This window comes from Lissotriton helveticus, chromosome 8 (genome assembly GCF_964261635.1).
Source record: "Lissotriton helveticus chromosome 8, aLisHel1.1, whole genome shotgun sequence".
NCBI classification, from domain to species: Eukaryota; Metazoa; Chordata; class Amphibia; order Caudata; family Salamandridae; genus Lissotriton; species Lissotriton helveticus.
The window spans coordinates 1,036,427,037-1,036,449,175 of NC_136069.1; the positions used below are offsets into that span (position 1 = coordinate 1,036,427,037).

The 22,139-nt window shown below is 43.8% G+C and overlaps 1 protein-coding gene across 1 annotated transcript in view; it reads left to right on the top strand.

The window, feature by feature from the left end:
• CDC16 (cell division cycle 16) overlaps window positions 1–22,139 on the top strand; it is a 135,681-nt gene that overhangs the window by 78,064 nt on the left and 35,478 nt on the right. The window contains exons 13-16 of the mRNA XM_078657874.1: window positions 8,467–8,619; window positions 18,892–18,955; window positions 19,188–19,249; window positions 20,133–20,268. Coding sequence (XP_078514000.1) covers window positions 8,467–8,619; window positions 18,892–18,955; window positions 19,188–19,249; window positions 20,133–20,268 — 415 coding nt within the window. The remainder of the gene's footprint in view (window positions 1–8,466; window positions 8,620–18,891; window positions 18,956–19,187; window positions 19,250–20,132; window positions 20,269–22,139) is intronic.

A 22,139-nucleotide genomic window follows, 5' to 3' on the forward strand; every position in this document is an offset into this window, starting at 1 on the left:
TATATATATATATTTTTTCTTTTTCATACCCATCGTGTTGCCTCTTGTACGAACACTATTTTGTGATGAATACCAGATCTCTAAAAGGTTAGCGTATAACGATTTAGTACAAATTGCACTCACAAAATACAGAATCAATAATTTGCAAATCCGACTGGAACTGAATCCCACATTTCTACTTGGATATTGTTGCAAATTGTGATCATTGCACTGGCAGCACTGATGATATCGGAACATGAAAGGGGACACACCTTCCACATTGCTGTCCAGAGGAGAGCACTGGAGAGGGGTTAATATACAGAAAATATCAAATCCATTGAGAACAGTTAGCCAGGAGGTTTTGTTCAAATCAAATCAAATCAAATTTAGCTTTATTCGATTTATCTGGAGAAATCATAAAAGCATACGAATACATTTTATACAACAACTTAAAAGGTTTTCCCCAGCGAGACATTTATAAAAAGAGTATAAAACAATTTTCCATTTATAAAAAGTCAATGATGAAAATGAAAATATGGCTGGAAGCCTCGTGTTAAAGCGGCTAATAAAGTTTAAACATGTAAGATTTACATCATAGAGTTTCTATATTTCATCACTGACATTAAAAAACGAGAAACAACAAAGATGACATACACCTCATCAAGCAAAAGTAACTTCAGATATGCATCTTTACATGTTCTTATGCCCCAACGTTTAAGCAACGGTAAGAGGAACAATTTTCTTGGGGCAGAATACAGGTTACAAAAGAACATAATGTGAATATTACTTTGGGATGAATGATCATCGCATGGGCAAATTAGATTCGACGAAATCCAATCATTTTGTTTTGGAAGAGTGACCATGCGGAAGAAAGTGCCTAACCGCAGCCTAGTAAGAAGCATACGAGGATAAGGTGCAGTTTCAATCCTGAGGTACAGTTGTAAACCTTCATTAGGGGTAATTTTTTGGTAACTCAGGGTGGTATTTTTGAGTTTCTCGGTGTCCCATCTGACACTTTCTAGGTGAGTAATTAGAAGTTTTTTGAGCGCTGGCCTGGACAGATGTTCTAGGGACTCTGGGTCATCATAATATTCAGGATGTCCAATTTTTGAGAACATCAGCCGGACGTGGCGTAACCATTTGATTTTGGGTGCCGCATCGAGGTGCAAACAGTCCGTGATGAGTTCTCTATTAAATTGGCATTCCGTAGTGGTCCAGATTTTGTGCCAGAGCAAACACGGTGATAGCTTTATAGTGTCGCTGAGGTATTTAAGGCCAGACTCAATATGGGTAATAAAAGTTGAAGTAAATTTACTCACACCTAGTAAATAACGAATAAAAAGATTCTCACAAGTTTGAAGTGAGGACACATTTTCAAAGCCCCATAGGCCTGCACCATAAGTGACTGTCGCTACACACTTAGCTTGGTAGATCTGTAACATCTCGGGAGTTGGTTTGCCCCCAATTTTGGCTGCAAAGGTTCTCAGGGCCCCAATAGCACGAGTAAAGGCAAGCTTCCTAGCAGATACTGCATGTTTCCAAGCTCCTTTCCTCTCGAATACAACACCCAAATAGCAAAAAGTGTCTGTACTCTCAATTCTTTGCTCGTCAAGATATATCGAGCATTGTGGCTTTTTGTTTTTTTGGGTGCATGGCATGGAGAAAGTTTTAGAGATGTTCACTTTCAGATTTCTTTTCCCCATGTAGGATGAGAATTCAGTTACCGCTCTTTGCAACCCTACCTTGGTCCTGGACATAATTGCCGCGTCGTCGGCATATAATAGGATGGGTACAGGCCTACCGTTAACGGCTGGGTAGTCACTTGGCTGATTTATTAGATGCTCTACAATAGAGTTAATATAAAAACTAAATAGAAGGGGCGCAAGTATACAGCCTTGCCTGACCCCTCTATTTATAGCAAATTTGTGGGTACATTGCCCCTGGGTCCCGAACCTCACTCTTGCACCGGCATCTCTATACAGTTCCTTGATAAAAACAACAATGGTAGGATCCACCCCAATGTGTTCCAATGTTGACCAGAGCTGCAGATGATCCACACAATCAAATGCTGAGCTAAGGTCAACAAATGTGACAAACAGGTCCCCTTTTTTGGCCTCGGTATATTTGGACATCAATAGAGAGAGATTTAAGCATTGTTCCTGGGTACCCAGTCCCTTTCGGAAGCCGTATTGGAATTCCGAGATGACCTTTTTTTCTGTCTCCCAGTGCTGAATTCTCTTAAGGACGATCCTTCCTGCGATTTTCATGAGGCCGTCCAGTAAGGATATAGGACGGTAGCAAGCGGGATCGTCCCTGTTTCCCTTTTTAAAAATGGGCACCACAATTGCGTCTGACCAGGTGTTAATTAAGCCGCATTTGTTTCCCATATTCAAAACGTTAGTTAACAGGGGAGCCCAAAATTCAAGCTTTGTTTTATAAAGATCCACTGGTGTGTGGTCAGGGCCAGGGGCTTTCCCAGAGGGGCTTTCCTTGATTGCATTCTCAACTTCTGAGGTGGTAAAAACCAGATTAATTGGGTATGGAGATACTAGGTGGTCACTTAACAGATAATCCTGTGTTTGTTTAATCGCGGATGGGATTACCTTTTGGTAATTCTTGGTGTCCCCCTGGCTGTTGGTGTAAAGTTTGGCATAGTGTTCTACCCAGAGCTCTGCCGTGATTGCTACATCCATGCAGTTGTCCGTATCATTGGTGTTATATACTGATCTTATGACTTTCCAGAAGAGGTTAGTGTCCTTATTCCTGGCAGCTTCCCCCAAAGCTTCCCAGGCCTCCCTTTTCATCGTTGCTTTCCGATGATTAATTTCCCTCCTATACTCTCTTCTGGCCTCAGAAATTTGAAGCCTATTTCTCGGAGTGGTGTTTAAAGCTTTCTTCAGGTTCTTTAGGGCGAATGTGCACCTGGAATCAAACCACCCGCCTGCATGTTTCCCCTTCTTTTTGTAGCTCTTTGTTAGATGATTTTTTATATACAGTTGGATATTAGCAAAAGCTGCCATAATCGCCTTAGGATCAATATCTTCCTCTAAGCAGACAGATATGTCTGCAAAGCAAGATGATATGAAGTTGTGAAAGAAGATTATGGGGTTCAATTTCTCCCACTTTATCACATAGCCATTTATCTTTGTTAAGGTAACCTCTAGTGGATAAAGTGCACCGCTAGATTCCTTGGCTTTCTCATCTGAGAGCCTAAGCCCGAAGGTAATTGGGTAATGATCGCTCATTGGGTCGACCCCTATCTCCCAAAAAGTTAGAAAATTGGGTTTAGTGGGGGATATCAATGCGAAGTCGATTGTCGTTCCACAGCCTCTTCCATTGTATGTTGGGGCAAAGGGAACTGGGGGGGAGCATGCCTGATTAACGAAGGTGAGATCAAAAGAGAATATAATACTGTTTAGGAGAGACCCCAGATTGGTGTGTGAGAAGTGGAGAGGGCCATCCTCCTCATGATCTGTAAGGCCGCACAAACCTAACTCAGAAGATGGGCAGATGGCACAGTTAAAATCTCCCACCCAGAGGACTGTATGGTCTCCCGTATTTTGATCCCTTACTTTATGGATGTGATTGGACATTTTATTCAAAATCAATTCCATTTCGTTTGCTGGCATGTTATTATAAAAATTCACCAGTATAATCTTTTGTGTGGTGCCCCATTTAAATGAAAGAATTTGGAAATATTGGTCAGAGTGGAAGTTATATACCTTTATATCCCCTACATTCGAAGTGTATATGCACAAGCCCCCTTTATTTCGACCCTGTGGAGAAGGCACAGCGGGTGAGTGAAATGTTCGATACCCCATAATGTGCCTTTCCTCTGCAAGCCAAGTTTCTTGCAGGCAGAGTATACCATGCTTCTGCACGGTCTCCAACCAGGGTGTATGCATGATCTTTTTGCCCAGGCCTGCTACGTTCCAGGATAACAGTGAGTGCTTTAGTTCTCTAGCTTCCTGGTGTGTTTGTCCCTCATTCCCCATTACGCCTACCGGGGCTTGGAAATATGCCCTATCTAGATGTTGTGTGGCCCGCACTGATAGGGGGCGCTGGAGAGAGCAGGGTTGTTCCACCACCAAATGAGTTGGATTGTTGACATTAAGTGGTGATTTATCACTACTACTGCCATTCATTGAGTGATTTTGGTCACTCAACCGGGGTGGAAGATCCATGATTCCCAGTCAATCCACCTGATCTAGGCATTCAAACGTGTTCATGGTGGGTGCTCCTTCCCACCAGCTGTTAGTGGGTTGCCATCCCTGCCCGTGCCCCTTCCCTCTCTGATTGTGGGCTATAGTCCAGGCCCCAGGACACTCTACTACCTGTTTAGGAGGGTAAAAAAAGGTAAGGGGTTTAGTGACAATGGCTTGTTTGGTCGCATATGGATCCCATGTGGTAATGAGATGGGCAGTATGGGGGTCTGCAAATGACACCACGATGCAGTCTCCTGGTATTGATTTATAAGTGCGACCCACCCATGGGACTCTCCTGGCCATTAGGACCCTACCCCTGTTGTTGTGAGGGAGCTGCCTATTAACATTTAGCCAGTGGATCACTTTGTTCTTTAAGGACCACTGGGTTTCCACAGTATCAGTATCAAGCGAAGGAACCCCAGCCAAGATAACAACGTAGGGGCCGGCCTCAGGAGGGAGGTCAATATAGCCTCCGCGAAAGTTCTGATGATTTTGGTGTAGGTAAGCTCTACGCTCTAAAAGGGGAGTGATAGGGTTGCTTGCCTTCTGGTCAGCTCTGGAAGAAGATTTGGGCTGCACCTTTTTTTTGTAGGATTCTTTCTCAGATGTTGGTGGATTAGATGATGGGGGGTCAGCGACCTTTGCAATTGTCCGGGGTTTAGGGATTGGAATAGGTTTGGGTAATGGGGGGGGTAATGATGAGGACAGGATTAAGGGGGCATGGGGTGCCTCCTTAGAGGCTTGGGCCATTTGAGTGCCAGTGTCACCGGCTAGTACAGATTGAATGCCATCATTTATAGCCTGAGGAGCGCCCTCGGTGATTTGAGGATATGTTGCTTCTAGCTGTTTTAGGCTAAGTGTGGCCAGGGATACTAGGGTTTTGTCCATTTCCAAAAGGTGGTTCTCAATACGTGACAACCTGAGTTCAAAAGGTGTCAATAATTGTTTTAAGGTAGCCCAGACCGTTTTGAGGAAGTCATCATCATGACCCGCTTTATCAGTGTCCTTCCCTAGCTCATTTTGCCCTCCCCTTGTTAAATTATCGCCAGGGACGACAGAATTCTCTAAAACAGGGGCAGTAACAGAGTTAGAATAAGTAAGATTACTATCACCCCCCGCTAGCTGAATAGGTGGAGGTGGTATTTGTTTAGGCTCCCCTGTATAAGGCAGGGTTCTTCTGTGATTGAAGAACTGCTGCCTTGCAATTTTAGCTCTCTTGCGAGCATGGACAAGTTTTGCATAATTTTTCTTTTTCAGGCCTTGGCGATGTAGGTTTTTGCTTTTTATTACAGAAAAAGAGGGAGCTGGAATATCTGTCCAATTGGTAAGATTTCCCTGTTCAATAGACAATTTGCCCTCACTAGATTTGGAGATCGTGGGTGAAAAAATAAAAGAGGAGTCTAATGATAAGGGAGAGGAGGGAACAGGGGGGTGATGAACGTCAGCGAGAATCAACAGGGGGGGGGGGCATGAAAGCTGTTGGGGGGATACAGCCGACGCAATGTTTCCCAAGGAGGATTTTTTAGAATTAGTGAATGTTTGGGAGAGTCTGCGGGCAGCATCTAACTCAATGGAAACCCTCTTCTGCATTTTTGTTATTTCGGCATCTATGGCCAAGTTAGTTTTTACTAAAAAATCATCCAAGGTACCATTTGTCTTAGTTAAACCCAGTGCAGTCTTACTGCGACTCCCCCGAGTACACATAATGTATGACAGTTATAATTTCTGTGGAGTACTCACTAGTCTCAGAGTCCTGGTACAATAAGAATGGCTAAAACCAAGGGGGGTGGGCCAGGCCAGTCCTCTTAGGCCTCGAACGGCCTCAAACGGTCCCGCCCTTGTCCCGGGCTTCTCCCGGCGCCCTCCCGCGCGCTCCCGCGCAGCGGGAAAGTTACTTGGTTTTTATAACTGGGGGATTGAGAGATGAGGGGGTGGAGCCGGCAGGGAGAGCAGCCCAGGTGGTAACGGGCGCGCGGGGGCTCCTGGTCCTTGGAGTCCCCCGCTGGAAGCTCGCAGCCCTGCCGGTCAGGGGGACACCCAAACCCCCGCAGAGAGATGGAGCACAGCAAGGCTGTCAGCCGCGCAGCGGGACCCGCGGAGCGGGTCCGGCCAGTCGCAGCGGCAACAGCGGGAACAGAAGACAGGGAGCCGAGTGCTTCAATAAGTCCAGGTGAGGCTTGTGCAACGAGGGTTTTGTTAAAAAGTGTGTTTGACAAAGACCTAGTCTTTGTAAAGGTCACTAACTCTGCCAGAAGTCATGAAGAGATGGCTTTTGCAGAGGAAAAAAAAGCCCAACAGTACAGTATGGGTCTCCTCCAGAAACACAGATGAGATAAGGTAAAGGTGGCCTGACCTGTACTCCCAGACAAAGTGAAGGTTGCCAGGAGGAGTAATAAAGCTCCAGGTGCAGGAAGGGACCCTTCCACTGACCCACCACAAATGCCAGTGGAGGAAGTCATTGAGGTGACGCGGCTTCCAGTGACTGTTACTGGGATCCGTCAGATTGCCTCGTTAGCACAACCAATACTACCAAGGTAGTGCTTTGAGTCCAAACCCTATTCAAACATCGAGCAAGTAATCTCATGCATGCATCAGTGCTGTAACTACATTACACAGCCATATGCCACTTTTAGCATATTCATAGTGAAAAAAATCCAGACTTGGTGGAAGGTAGGCTAGTCAAATGCATTGTGGGAGTTGATGTACTGTTAACCTGACACCAAGTGTCAAGACGGTATGACAGTGCAGTTGTCATGACATGGCCTACACCTATATATGCATCCAAACTGAGTACTCAGCTCCATCAAAGTCTAGCATCTTAACCATCCATTAACTTACTATCACCATCCGCATGCAAGATCCATGTTACACTAAAACACTCCCTTTCCCAACTGATTACATCGCATTAAAGCCTGAAAAAGTAGATGTTGAGCAGCAGACATAGAACACACAAACTGCACATCTCCGTGAATCCCCTCCACCACCATCTTAACCACACAGACCGCCCCTGTAAGTAGCATAGTAGATTATTCAGGCAAGTTCCCCACCGCAGCCTACAGGACCAAACAGCCAAACACTTTCTCCTGCAAGATCTTACCTAATGCTGCTGAGACTAAGAAGGCTGCTACCGACTGCCATGACACCAAGGGCAAAAGCTGTTCGGGTGCTGGAGGTGAGGTACCCCTACCAGAGTTCAGGGTGCTTAAGGAATCTAGGTTGAGCTTGCAGCACAAGCAAATTTAGGCGATGCAGGTGCTGGGCAGGAAGGTGACCATCTGGGTTCCTGCTTCATACACTCTGTGGTGCGCTACTTGATGGGAACATCACAGACCAGCATGGGCCCGTTCTGAGAAGGGTACTAGTTTACTCCAGGTCAGTGGAAAAAACGGGCAGCGCCCAATGGTGTCCTTTCATGGAGGTTTGTAAAAATGCAGCTTGAGAGGGCACTTGAGGCTTGAAGCTAGATTTGGATATTTGGTTTAGGTCTCTTCCGCTCTGGAAGTGCTGCAGATTCTGCAAGTATGTGTTCGTGAACAAAAAAGGACTGTAAAATATAGTTCTGAAGCATCTAGCCCACGTTATTTGTTTGTTACTGACGTTCGAACAGGCTGCCGAAACAAGAGTTTGTGCTCTGTGTTACTCTCTCTCTCCCTTGTTTGCTTTCCCCACCCCTGCTCCATGTTGCACTCTCCATCTTGTGTTTCCTTTGCCCGCATGCTTTGTGTTGCTCTCTCCCTTGTGTACTTCCTGTGCTCTGTATTGCTCTATCCATCGTATACCTCACCCACCCTCATGCTCCATGTTGCTCTCTCCCTCGAGCTTCCCACTGACACCCTGAGATCCATATTGTTCTCTCAAGTAGATCCTCCTGTGAATTGTTGTTTTCTCAATCCACTCCTCCCCACCTCCCTGGTGTACTTTTCCTCCCCTAAGCCCTCTAACAGCATTTGCAAAGCCAATAGGTTGAATAGTCTGGTGTACTTTCCCCTCTCGTAACCCCCCCAACAGCATTGGCAAAGTCAGTAGGTCGAATAGTCAAGACCTATTGGCTTTGCCGGTGATGTTTTTTTTCATCCTGTCCGTTTATTTTTGACTTAGCTCAACCCATCAGTTTGTACCCTCACAATAAGCTCAATATTCAATTCTCAATGTACTCTTAAAGGCAAGATTGTATGTTTCAGTGGGACACATGTTGGCAAAAAACAAGACCTATTAATAACATTTTTAAGTAGGTAGGAAATTATTCTATATTTTTAATCTCATTACTTTTTTTAATTTGCAGATGCCACTTGCCAATGTTATATATTGGACTTGAGTATGGATTGACCAACAATTCAAAGCTGGCTGAAAGATTTTTCAGTCAGGCCTTGAGTATTGCACCAGAGGACCCTTTTGTGATGCATGAAGTTGGAGTGGTGGCATTTCAAAATGGAGAGTAAGTTACAGCTGAATATAAACGGTGGAGATCTTCGATTGTGTGTGTGTATTTTTAATCTGCTGTGATTTTCTTCTTCATTGCTTCTTTGCTGGGCCAAGTAAATTTGTATTCCATTAATGGGAACGGTGGTATTGTAAACATATATAGTTGTTGTGTAGGATGAATTGGAGAAACTGTTTTGTCCATGGACATGTTCACCTGTTTTAACTTTAATATTATACAGGGTGTATTCTTTCTTTTGTGGTGTGAATGGTTCACTCGTACTAGCTTAAATGAGCTGAGAGATAATTACTGCAGGATTATGTTTGACTTTCTTAAAGCTTTGTTCTTTTACATTTTTTAAACACTTGGTATTTTGCTATTGGATTTTTAGTTTGCATAGGCGGTATAAACAAAGCAAAGTAGCACAAAGTCTGTCTCATAATAACGGTGTTCCTATGCTAGCAGACCCGTGCAATGATGGTAATCCAAAGAAAACATGAACAGTGCCTCAGCTGTAAGCAATTCACCAAGCCAAGTAAACCACACTGGCACCCATAATGCATGACGAGCGGAGTAACTACTAGGATACAATTAACAATCAAAGCATTACTGTCACTCACAGGGAGATTGAGCTGAGTATCACATGTGCAGCAAAGTAAGATTGGTGTCAGAATCAGGATTTGTAGCTTCTAAAGTTCCATGTTGCAGAGTTGAAAGGTCGTCCAATAGGAAACTTTCAAGAAGCAGCAGCAAACGCGTAGTACCGCCTGTTCGTAGGAATGCTGTGATAGGATAAGCCAAACCAACACGCCAACCAGTCTTGAAAGGGAGAGTTATTTCAGTTCCAATGTTTTTAGAGTAGAGACTTTTGTAGTATGGGAGGCTCCAAACATATTGTAGAGCAAATCCATACAATATGAAGCAGATATAGATTTGTTGCCTTATGATTGTCTTGGACCCAGGTAATGGTGGTAAAATCACACTCTCGGGCCCTTTACTCCACAGGAACTAGTAGGCAGTATGGAAGTTTCTTTAAAATGTTTATGTGAATGAAACAACAAAAGCGTTCTACTCTCTTAAAGTCTTGTAAAAATGCAAAACGCGGCTTTCCGTGGGAGTCAGAACCAATGGGTACCTCGGGGACGTATACTGAAGTCCCGAAGAATGTCTGACATTGTTTTTACTGGAGTACTAAAGGACAATCTTTGGCCCACTGTACATCATATGCGTGGTACCAAGACACACTCCAGCTAAGAAATAGTGAAGTAAAATTGTGCTCAATGTTTCTTTCACTCTTGCATTAATTCAGTTTGTTTGCAGAGGAAATGCATGTGAGAATGGTAGTTGTGCTGTCACAGCAGATTGAACCTAAGCTAATGTTTTTGCAACAAATGCCGGCCCATTGTCCGAGTAAACAAGCATTGGCATAGCCAATAGATCTCGTATTTGGGACCTTATAAGTGATTAGCCATGCAACAGTTGGTGTTGTTGCACCAAGGATATTCTGCTGCATAACGAAATACTTATAGGGTCCAAAAAGCAAGACCTATTGGCTATGCCAATGCTCGTTAGTTTTTAGTTGTCTATTGTTCCTTTATCCACGGTTGCACCTCTGTCTGCGGTGGGTGGGCTAGGAACAGTCTTGGAGTGGGTTAGCATATTTAGCCAAACAAGCTAAAAAATCTACGAGAATTATCAAAGACTGCCCAAAGATGAATGTTTTGGTCTGTTATAGAGAATTTGTGAGGGAGTTTGAGCCTAACTTTCTCTTTCAACCCTTTTCCCTTGCCCCCTCTAGCTCCCTCTATTGAAGTTTCCTCGCTCACTTGCACAGAAATTTGGATGTTCATTTAGAGTCTGGGACTGAATGTCAGTTACCAAACAATTTTGCTTCTATGCTTTTTTACACTGATGGTACTATTATTAGACATCACTGTAATTGACCTTTTTTCCAGCAGCTAAAGGCTGCCAGTGAGAACTCCCTTGAAGCAGTAGTAATATCCGTATCACCATAGGTTTTTAGTAACTACTGATGTGGGCAGTTACTGGCAAGTTCTAAACCACTCCTTGTTTCTTACTATCTTTGGGATGTGGGGCAAAACGGTTTATTCCATTCTGCCATTTAAGAAAGCTTGTCAGGGGCCCAGTATGATGGTTTGCCAAAAATCTTCCTTGAACGTTGCTGTGAATAAATAAAGCAAGAGGAGCATAAACATGGTCTAGCCTCTAAAATGCCCTGCATCTTGAGAGCATATCTGTAATGTCCATATATGGTAACAGAGGTTTAGCAACACAATCTGTGTGTTATAATCTGGTTACAGGAGTATGAATGAGGAATGCATGCGTCATTGCATGAACCTGCTCTATGGACTCCACTTCCCAGACTCCTGTGCGGCAGAAGAGAACCCCTCTTAGCTGACTCCGCTTTGGCCATGACTGCACAAGGGCTATAAAGGGTGTCCTCTCCTTATCCTATATGCTTTACAATCATTGCCGCTTAGGACGGCAGTTCGAATACTCATTGTTCCTGCTTCTGTGAAGACAGCCTGTTGCGGGTTAACCCGGATATGCCTGTATGAGTGGGGGTAGCTTTCCTTTCTACCACAGTTGAATTGGCCAACGGTCTCCCCCCAATGACCACTGGCTTCCTGCAGGCATCCTTCTGTTGAACTTCAGCAGGTGGCTCCCAGCTGGTGGTTCTCTGGCCGGCTTCTGTGGGAAACAGCCAAGCCCTGTCTCACTTATGTGACACTGGCAGTTACTGTGCAAAAACTTCCTTTTTGCCGTGACATTGTTTGAGGGGGCTGGCATCTTTAATTGGTATCACCAACAAGACTTTGAGGGCACGCTCACGAACGGAGCGGTGTCTCCCACAAAGTTTCCTTTATGTTTACGTTTACCCCTTTTGTTTGTTACATAGAGGCATCCTGACAGCCTCATTATCTGTTGCATGTCTAGAAAGAGCATAACTCTGGACAGCTTGCCTTGGAGATTGGGGCTTGGACACATTGTGGGATTTTCCTAGTACTTATGGTATTCTAGCCCTGCCAAACCCAACTCACAGAAAAGCCTTCTCTTACCTATTCTATGATGTTTGGTGTAGGAGTGAAGTATTCAATTCCTGTTGCCTGATTTACAGCCTTTTGCCGTGGTGTGGTTACCCGAGTGAGCACTGGATGTGGGAGGTGTATGGCATAAAGGAAGCCTGTGTATGTAGGGTGCATTATAATTACCTCTTGTGTCCTCCTCCTTACCTGCCGGTAGTGCACACCCTGGGTGGCCTTTTAGACATGCTGATAAATCTGTCCTCCATTGACCACTCTGTAGGAGAGGCCATCCTGTGATTACAGCTGTTCTTTGTTATTTATCAAATCCCCCTTTCCCCCGAGAGTTCACCTCAGGTGGGCAGTTCGTATTTGTCCCCCGGGGAAAATAATTGCTGGCTAGCGCAGCCATGTTCCAAACCTATTGTGTTTGTGACCTGGAAAAGGAGTCCAATAATTTGGATGCCTTGGAGCAGTGGCCCTTCACCCAAGATAGCTTGTGTGGTGTTCCTCTAGTGTGGATTGCCTTTTGCATAATATTCTCATGTTCTGTATCTTATTGCCAAATTAGGGGCCCTGGGTCTGTTATGGTGGAATGAAATGGAAGCATTGAGGCACATGGTCCGTGCATTACTTGACAAAACCATTGGCACTGGTACCTGGTTGGTATTCTGACAGCTTACACTTCAAATGTTTGTCTGGAGGTATCCAGTCACACATGATTATTATGCCTTTAAACGGCAAAAAATTATTTGCCAGCAAGTTGTACTGGCACCTAAAGAATAATGCCATGATTGGTGCTCTCCAGCAAGCTTCACTGGCATGAAACTTTTACTAAGAGTACCTAAGGTTCTGGGGATATTTAATTTCCTTCCAGACACAGATAACTTTGTTCCAACTGCAACATAAGTACAAAGTATGTTTTTATCCCGTGGCTGATAAGCGTGTCTCTACTGGACTCCACAAGACAACTATTTATTCCAGTATGGCACCAAAACCAGTTTATTGGGGTATGTTAAATGGCATTAGTCCACATCATAATAATTGTCACCATTTCTAGGGGAGCTTAAGCGGATTACCTCATACTAATGGGTCCTACAGAAAGCCTTTTGGGGTTACATTACCAGAGTACCTGCCACTTATCCATCTATGTTCCACTCCTACCATCTGCACATTGTAAAGGAGGATGTTCGAGCTTTGCTGTTCAGATTAGTTTTCCATTGTGCATACCTTTGGAAACACTAAAGGGTTTTTATCCCAGATATTTTCTGGTAGAATTAAAGGTTGGAAGACTCTCCTTGATCTTGGAGAATATTAAACAGACACCAGCAGAATGACAAGTTCAAGAATGTGGTGATGACCCCGGTTCTGCAGTCTGTGTATATAAAAATCTTTTTCTTTGGTCCTACATGAAGTGTATTTTGGCATTCCTGTATGGTGTTGACATTGTTGCTTTTTCTGTTTCTTATGGTACCAACTGAGCAGTGACACCTACAAAAGTCACTGGTCAAGACAGATGTAGTACTTTACAGTTAGGTACTGACCATAACTAGAATCAATAATATGTGCATAACTGTAAGGACTTGGAAGATTTATCTAAAGCTTCTGGACATTAAGGAGAAGTAGGCACCAATCTGGGAATCTGAAGGACAACTGCCTCCTAGTCCCTCCAGGAGTGACTAGACAACTTAAGGCAAAAATCATGTTGAAAATTATACAGGCGCACATTGAGACAATTATGCTTGATGTTGCAGCTCCTCAATCTAACAGTGCTTTTCTGTAGCTCTTGGATTCCTTCTGGGTAAGTGGGATGCGACAATCTAGTTGCTTCTAAGCACTCTGTCTGTCAAGAAGTCATCCTGTAGGTCTTCCGTCAGATAGACTTTTGGCAGGTCTTCTCTGGATCAGACAGAATCCCCACAGTCCAGCTTCTCAGAAGGCAACAAGATAGGCTCCTCGTTTCTTTGCTGATCACAGCAGCAAGCCGATGTTGCAGACCCCCTTCCTTATATGTCACTGTTGGCCAAGGAAGGATTACAGAGCCAACTAATGAGTCTGCTTTATTCAAAGCTCTTGTTACTCCAGCACTCTTCTGCTGGCTAGATTTTGCAGACTTCTGTTACCAGAATCCCCAGTCAGACCAGTTGTATCCCATCCAAGGGTTATGTGTATTTGGATCAGATTTGACCTGCATTTGCTCCCACTGCCAGTGGTGATGGCCAGAAAAAAACATAATGGGTGGAGGTCATGAGGTTTATCCATGATGAAGGAAAGGAAAGGAAAGCGCAGGGCTGGCTTTTAAAAAACGTATTCTGCACCTATTTTAAATTGTTTTTTAACGTGGTACTTACATGTGGTGCCTTGATTTGTGTTCTGCCACACTGTCCCCGGTCTGTCACGGCGAGTAGTGCGAGCTGAACGGGGGGACGCGACTCCTCCCACATTGCACCTCAGTTCCTGCCCCCGGGTACTAAAAGCAGATGGCTGTTCGGCCGCGTAGCACTGGGTAAACGCATGCCGTGAGGCTTGTTACCGGCTTTTTAAAAACTTATTCTGCACATTTGTTAATTTGTTTTTTAACGTGGTACTTGCATTTGGTGCCTTAATTTGTGTTCTGCCACGCTGTCCCCGATCCATCGCCGCGAGTAGTGCCGGTTGAAAGGAGGTACTCGACTCCTCCCACATTGCACCTTACTTCCTGCCCCCGGGTACTAAAAGCAGATTGCTGTCCAGCAGCGCAGCGTGCGCGCCGTGCCAAATGCAAGCCCGTCTGCGCCCGTCCGCGACCAGAGCGCGGCCAGTGCCAACCATGCTGCTGGTTGTGGGAGTGAAGAGGTTATGTAATGGTCTTGAGACGAGCTGATGCTTCTCAAAGGCTCTGCCTGCCCAGAGACACACCAGATCGACTTAGCAAAGACTTCACTGCCGCATAGCTGCTGTTCATGTGGTCAGATGCTGAATTATGTCGAAGACATCAGCACTGGGAGAACGACTCCCCAGGGCATTGCGATCAAGCTCACTGGTAAACTTAGGCTGTGCCTCGTCAACTGCAGATCACTGCCCAAGCATGCTGAGGATGTCTGGCTAGTGTTAGCAGAGGCTACTTGGGACGTCATGTTTTTAGCTGAAACCTGGCTAGATACGGACTCGTGGCAGCAATTGCCCTGGCCATCCGCCAGGTTTTAAAATGTGTCACGCCAATCGAGAGGGCAACAAAAGTGGGGGTGGCCAATATTTTTAAAGACTCGTGGGAGCTAGTGTCCTCTGCCCCACTCGACATGGAGGGCATTGAAGGACTTCATTTTTGCCTACAAATCAACCCCTCTACCTCCCTCTCAGGCATACTCACTTACAGTCCGCCTGATTGTGCAGCGACTGCGTGTCAGGATCTTTGCAATTTTATTGCTCAAAAATCGCTAGTTTATACCAATTTTATGGCCCTTGGTGATTTTAATCTGCATGTGAATGACCCTAACTGTGCACAAGCAGCGCAGCTGGTCTCGTCCCTGAGGGGGCCAATCTCATACAATTGGTGTCCTCCCCGACGCACAAAGCAGGCCATACCCAGGATCTAGTTTTCTCTAACATTACTTCTATAGGTATGGCGATTCCTTGCCCTTTGGTGTGGTCAGACCATTACCTGATTACTTTCTCTGTTATTCTGTCTAGACCCGGCCAAGTTAAGGGCAAACACTCCATTATAAAAAGAAACTGGAATAATCTGACCGCAGCATCTCTAAGCCCTATTCTTCAGGACAACTATCCTCTTCTATCCTCTGATCCCTGTGCAGGTGCTGTTGCTATAAATCAATGGATTGCCACTGCTGTGTAGTCCGTTGCTCCGTCCAGAGTAGTAAAGTCCATTAGACTGTCCCCTCCGCACCTTGGTTCTCAAACGCCCTCAAAGAAGCAAAAAGCAGGTGCAAACGACTAGAACGCCAGTGGAGAGTGAGCTACTGTGACTTAGCAAAGGGAATCTATAAAAAAGCACTGAAAGAATTTCATAAGTCACTAAAAGTAGCCAGGAGGGATTATTTTGTCTCAAGCATCCACAATGCAGATCACTCCAGTAGAGAGGTCTTTATGGTGGTCCAAACCTTTTTTAAGCCCAAAGCAATTGAGACTGAAGTGATACCGCCTCCAGCTTTGTGTGAAAATATAGCTAGTTTCTTTGCTAATAAAATTGTAAAGGTCTATGACTCCTTCTCGACATCAAAGGCAACAGAGAAATTAGATACACCATTGGGAGCGGTGGAGGTGCCTCTGTTTACTAATTTCACACCTATCTCGCCTCAAGATGTATTAGCAGAAATTCAAAAATGTCCATCAGGCGCCCCAGATGACCCATGCCCTCCTAAACTCTGGTAAATGCTGTCACTTTCTGTGACGGGTGCACTATTTTATATATAGAACTCCTCTCTTGACACTGGCGTCTTTCCAGACAAATGGAAACACGCAACGCTTCTCCCCCTGAGAAAAAAAACAAATGGTGACCCAAGAGATCTCAACAATTTTAGGCCAATCTCACTGCTCCCCGCGCCCGGTAAAATGTTGGAGAAGCTGGTCCAGCACCAACTGACTAACTTTATCGAGAGCAATGGCTCTCTGCATTATACACAATCCGGATTCCGGGTGGGATTCAGCACCGAGACTGCTCTTCTCGAAGTGGCTGAGTCAGTGAAATGGTCGCTGGATTCAGGGGCATCAGCGCTGCTGGTGCTCCTGGATCTGTCTGCTGCTTTCGACACTGTGGATCATACCATAATGGTCCAGAGACTACAAGATGCGGGCTTTGGCGGGAAGTTGCTGACCTGGCTGAAATCACATCTAAGCAGTCGCACCCAGAGAGTCACCCTACATCCATTTGAATCAAAACCCAAACATCTTTGGTGTGGTGTCCCTCAAGGCTCAGCTTTGAGCCCTTTACTCTTTAATCTCTACTTAGCTCTGCTTTTCTCTTCGATTGCCAACTGGGGAGTGAAAGCGATCTCCTACGCTGACAATACAATGAATACAAACAAATTAAAAGTCAATGCAGGAAAGACAGAAGTTCTGTTTTTCGGAAAGGGCCCAGTGACAGCTTCAGATCTGTGGTGGCCATCAGAAATGGGTCCACCGACTTCCCCCGCCATTAATATCCAAAATCTAGGTGTGAGATGGGAGGCTGACCTCTCCTTCTCAGCCCAAATTCAGCAGGTCACCGCAGCATGTTTCAGTAAACTAAGAAATCTCCGGAAATGTTTACATTTCCTACCGGAAGATTGCTGCAAATCCGTAGTCCATGCCACAGTAACATCTAGGCTAGACTACACAAATGGCTTATACCTTGGCATCCCTAAATACTCGATCTGCCGCCTCCAGATGATACAGAATGCGGCTGCGTGACTGGTCAGACACATAACGTTTTGGCACCATGTCTCTCCTCATCTACATGAGCTCCATTGGTTCCCAGTAGCCAAAAGAATCAAATTGAAGGCCATGACTTTGGCCTACCGGTCTGTCAATGGAAAATGCCCTGCCTTTCCTAAGCAAAGACTCTGCTGCTATAAGCAAAATCGAGCGTTGAGGTTGAACACTCAAAATTTGCTTTATACTACCTCCTTTACGAGAGCAGATCTGGGTGGTAGAGCATTCGCAGTTAGAACGGCCACAATATGGAATGCCCTACCTGGGAACCTCCGCCAGGCTAAATCAGAGACCTGTTTCAGAAAGGCCTTGAAGACTTGGCTCTTTAGGGCTGAAAAGGATGAGTTTTTGTGCCGTAGCCCCTTCAGCACGCAATGCCTTCTGCTACTGCGCCGGGACATCTCTGTTTGAGGTAGCTGTCGCGCTATACAATCTCCAGTATTATTATTATTATTTTTATTATCCTACACTGGACAGCGGAAATGGACTATATATTTTTTCCATTTACCCAGCACACAGGTTTCGAGAAGGGTATGCAGGTAAGTAAATATGTGAGATGGGCATCACTAGTAAGGAAACCACTATTGTTTGTAGCACAAACACTTAGGATCCAAATGGATCTCACCATGTACTAGCCCACCCACTAACCTAGATTCTTATACACAACATACATATCTCAGAAATGTTGAAGGCGATGGAAACCAGTTATGGGGCTGAGTGAACTTTTACAGGAATAACTGGTAGGAAGTCTTCCCACAGGCTTTTGGGCATAAACACTTGTGCACCTGGACTAGAAACAGCCACCACCGATCACTGCATACCCTGAATTGAGTGGGCAGTAGCCACGCATAATTAGAAAGACTGTGCACTTTTATGGCTCCTCTTCACATCTGAGCACAGCTCTGATATTGGTCAAATCAAAATGACATGCATCCCTCCTGAGGACCAGCATGTGTGTAATTTCCAATGGAGACTAAGCACAAAGTAAGCGTGAAAAATGTTAAGGAGCATAATTCTTTTAAGCCACACATAGGACTTTTGGCCATTTAAACTCGTGAATGTTGTATCTGAAGTGTCCTGTTATCTTATTTTAACTTCAAGGCTTATTGAACTTGGCTCTACTAATGGTATGTAAATGCCTTCTTTTGGTGTTCTTGCACCGAAATAGACCAAACACCTTCTATTTCTCAAAAGGATCTTGTTATCAGGCCCATCCTCAGGTGTTGCAGGGTTGTTCTGAGGGCTTGTTCTTCAGGAATTGCTTACTTTCCTGGCCCTAAATGTTTTTCATAGAGGGGCCTGTAGTGCCTCTCTATAAAAGCACTAGCTGGATCTTTAAAACTCTATTCTGTGGTGCCATCCTATAACATGCCTTACTGCATCATTAACTCGTTTCTCTACAACCTCCTTGGTCTACACAGGTGCTGTTCCCTTGCCTTTTTGGGTGCCCATTCCTAGGCCTTTTAACTTATTTCTTCCTCCCTCAAAAGCAACATTTGCACAAGTGCAGTTCTCTTGTAGGCACTAGGGGCATTATTTGAATGGTGCGGCAGGTACAGTGGCACTGGGACCAAACATTGTCAGAACTCCTATATATTTATATTATTTCTCTCTTTCATTTTTCAAAATGTTGCTATTACTCACCCGCACTATACCACTTGTAACAGCACAATATAATGTCTTTTTGTACATAAACAAGTCATAACACTTTAACAGACCTTCTGTATCTTATATTGAACAACTATTCTGCAAGCTACAACTTACAAAAAAAAAGCAGCTTATTATTAATCACATAGGTAAAACCTAATGTATTTACCAATGCTTGTTTCTTTTACAGTTGGAAAACATCAGAGAAATGGTTTCTTGATGCTCTAGAGAAGATTAAAGCTATCGGGAATGAGGTACATCTATTAGGTTTCTTCACGTCCTGCCACTTTAGCTGTACTTATCATTCTCTTAAATAATGGACATTATTAATGTACTTATTTAAAGATAAAAGACCTGCTTAGTTAATTTTAATTTGCATCATTGTGCTTTGCAGATATTGTGAGCATTAGCTGAGCAGATGTTTTACAATTTAGTTAAAAGGGTTGAAGTGTGTTTTTTGTGAGTCCATGTTACTTTCTTTTGCAGGTAACCGTGGACAAGTGGGAACCATTGCTTAACAACCTTGGACACGTGTGTAGGAAGCTCAAGTAAGTATTGCTGTGAAACAATTTTATGAGCATTTAGCACAGTAACATAACTGATAGCGAGGAACAGCGGTACGTGTATTTTACAGACTTACAGATGGATTCCATTTCTTATCATAATGGCCTTCCACTCTTGCAATTTGTTGTTCGAGACATGGTGACTTACTCCCCACTGGTATGAGGGGAAGCCCCAGTTGGCCCTGATGTCATGTTTCAGGTGTCTTAAATCTATCCTAGGAAAATTTAGGATATCGGACTTATGGTAGGTCTTTCTTCCACCGAGGGGAAAATAAAGAAAAAGGTTAAACTTCTTTTGTATTCCAGCAACAGTTATAAATTATATAACTGAAAACTAAGTACATGAAGAAGCACTGTTGTGCTTCTTCATGTACTTAGTCATTGGATCTCGGTGAACTCCTTCCTCCACAGCAACATGCTGGACTTTAGGGCAGTGTTTTGAAAGAAATTCTGCTTGGAGCAAGAATGTTGATCCTCATGGCAGCACTACAACCATTTTATATCAGTAGCTTGTATGATAATGAAACAGTGTACATGTTAAATGCCTAAGGGGTAGCAGGATTATGAAGGAATTACAAAAGCTGTGCTTTTAAAAATTAATGGCCTGCATTTGATTCAAAGTGGTATTTATAGAATGCTTTTAAAATTGACCTTTATTCTTTCTGTCAAAAATAACGTGCATACATGCAATCCTGAATTCACACATTTTGTTTTAATTTTATTTGTGAATCTGGCAACGTTTGTTACATTGCGTTGGTCTCACTCCCTGCTCTGATAAAAATGCTGAGTCATAATTACCGAATCTCTTAACTAATTTTCTGTCTTTTGTACGTATAACATTATCTAATTTGCATGGATTTGTTTATAGAAAATATGAAGATGCGTTGGAATACCACAGACAGGCTCTTGTGTTGATTCCTCAGAATGCGTCTACCTATTCTGCCATTGGATACATACATAGTTTAATGGGAAACTTTGAGAGTGCCATCGACTATTTTCATACGGTAGGTATGTTTTATTTAGGACTAGTGGGTGTATGAGCATCTCTGTAGATGATGTTATCAGTGATGTAATTTAATATGTCATCAGTGATGTCACTGACCATGTCATGAATGATGTAGTATGTGCTGTCATATGCAGTGTAAGCTATAGTTCTCTCCGGTAGCTATATTTTACAAGAGTGAAAGCGGAGTCTAACCAAAACTTCGCTGTAATCTTTGGGTTTTTTCCAATGAATTTCGAAGGATTTTTTTAACATTATTTCCGAACTATAAAGTCTCTGAAACCTTTGATTTTCCTGTGAATATATATATATATATATAATGTCATGCAAACAACCGGGCTTCAAATGCTTTAGGGCTGTGGCTGAATTTGCATAAGTCGCAGGCATGTGCTGATAGGATCTCTGCTTTAGCAGAGTCTGCTGCTGATTAGTCAGCAGAATCAGGTGCCCAATGGAAGCACCTGCGGTGCTTGGGGACCTCTAACCCTCCAGGGGCACCCAACACTTCAGGAGGGCCTCCACTTCAGTCGAAGGCTAATGAATATCACTAAGAAATAGGAGACTCTGGAGCCCTTCATCACGTTCTGCATAGGGGCCCTGTCATTTTGTGATACAACAGTGATTATAATATTGGCATACTCAGGGGAAGCCCACATATGTCTACTACATTTTCCTAAGGTTCCCTAATGCAGATAGAGGTTCTGTTTGGAGAAAGCATATATCTGTTCACTTTTTCATTGCTCTTCGGGTATAATATTCCGAATGAACATCTGAGGTTTAGGCAAATTCCGAACATGCACCTTTACTTCCTTAAAATCAAACTATTTTCGTTTTTTGCAATAAAAAAAACCAGAGTGCGAGGGAGAACATACCACTCATTAAGGAGCAAACGAACAACAGTAGGTCAAATGAGAAATCGGTGCAGAGTGGTATAAGCAGGATATGTTGTTACCCGTGAAGCAAGGACAGGTCCTCATGCTATCTATATTTTGAGTCTGCCCAGTTAAAGCACTTGGATTTGCATCCAGAATTGCAAAAAATACCATTTTTAAAACACGAGCAAAAAAAGATTCTGACCAAAATACTGACAAACGTTGACCTTTTCTAGCATTAGCTGATAAAAACCCTATAGAGAATTTCTAATGTATTACACTTCAGGAACTTCATGATGCATTACAGTGCCCTTGTTTAATTAATTATAATAGCAAATTAGGTAATGTCCAATTCTAATTTGTCAAATAATTGGCTCTTGGATAAGAATAAAGGCTAATTATAGAATCTGCAGATGACATGGTCAGAACACTTTCAGTCATGTATAAATTGCCTGTCCACGTTTTTATGCCTAATAAACGTATTTGGATGTTGCCAAAAATGTAGATCTGCAAGAGACCGTTTGTTATAGATTCCTTACCTTAGAATTGCCCCCAGGCGTCAGACTGGATGCGGAAATTTTTTGCTTGGCAGTACCCTTGCGCATTGGTAGGTGGCGTCGGTCGACTCCGTGTCCGTCAGCGTGGTCGCCAGGATGATTGTTAACATCGTGAACCTAACTAAATGACCTGAGGTTCGGTTCGAATTCTGAGTGTGAAAACCTGATTGAGTTTATCAAAAACATTTGCCTAATAAGGAATTATATTCTTGGTATCTGCACCTGGAGACTGACAGCGAAATCAGTTCAAAATTGCTCTAAGGCCTCATATTGTCAGCCTATAGTGCGTATAATAAAGATTGTGCAATATTTTGTAAAAAATAAGCCTTTAAGCGAGAGACATTGAGCACATCGTGTGATAGTAAAAGACAGTAATCCTCCGCACTGGTGACATGAAGGCCAGGCCACGCTGCCATTTACCAGCCAGGTGCTCACTGTTTGCA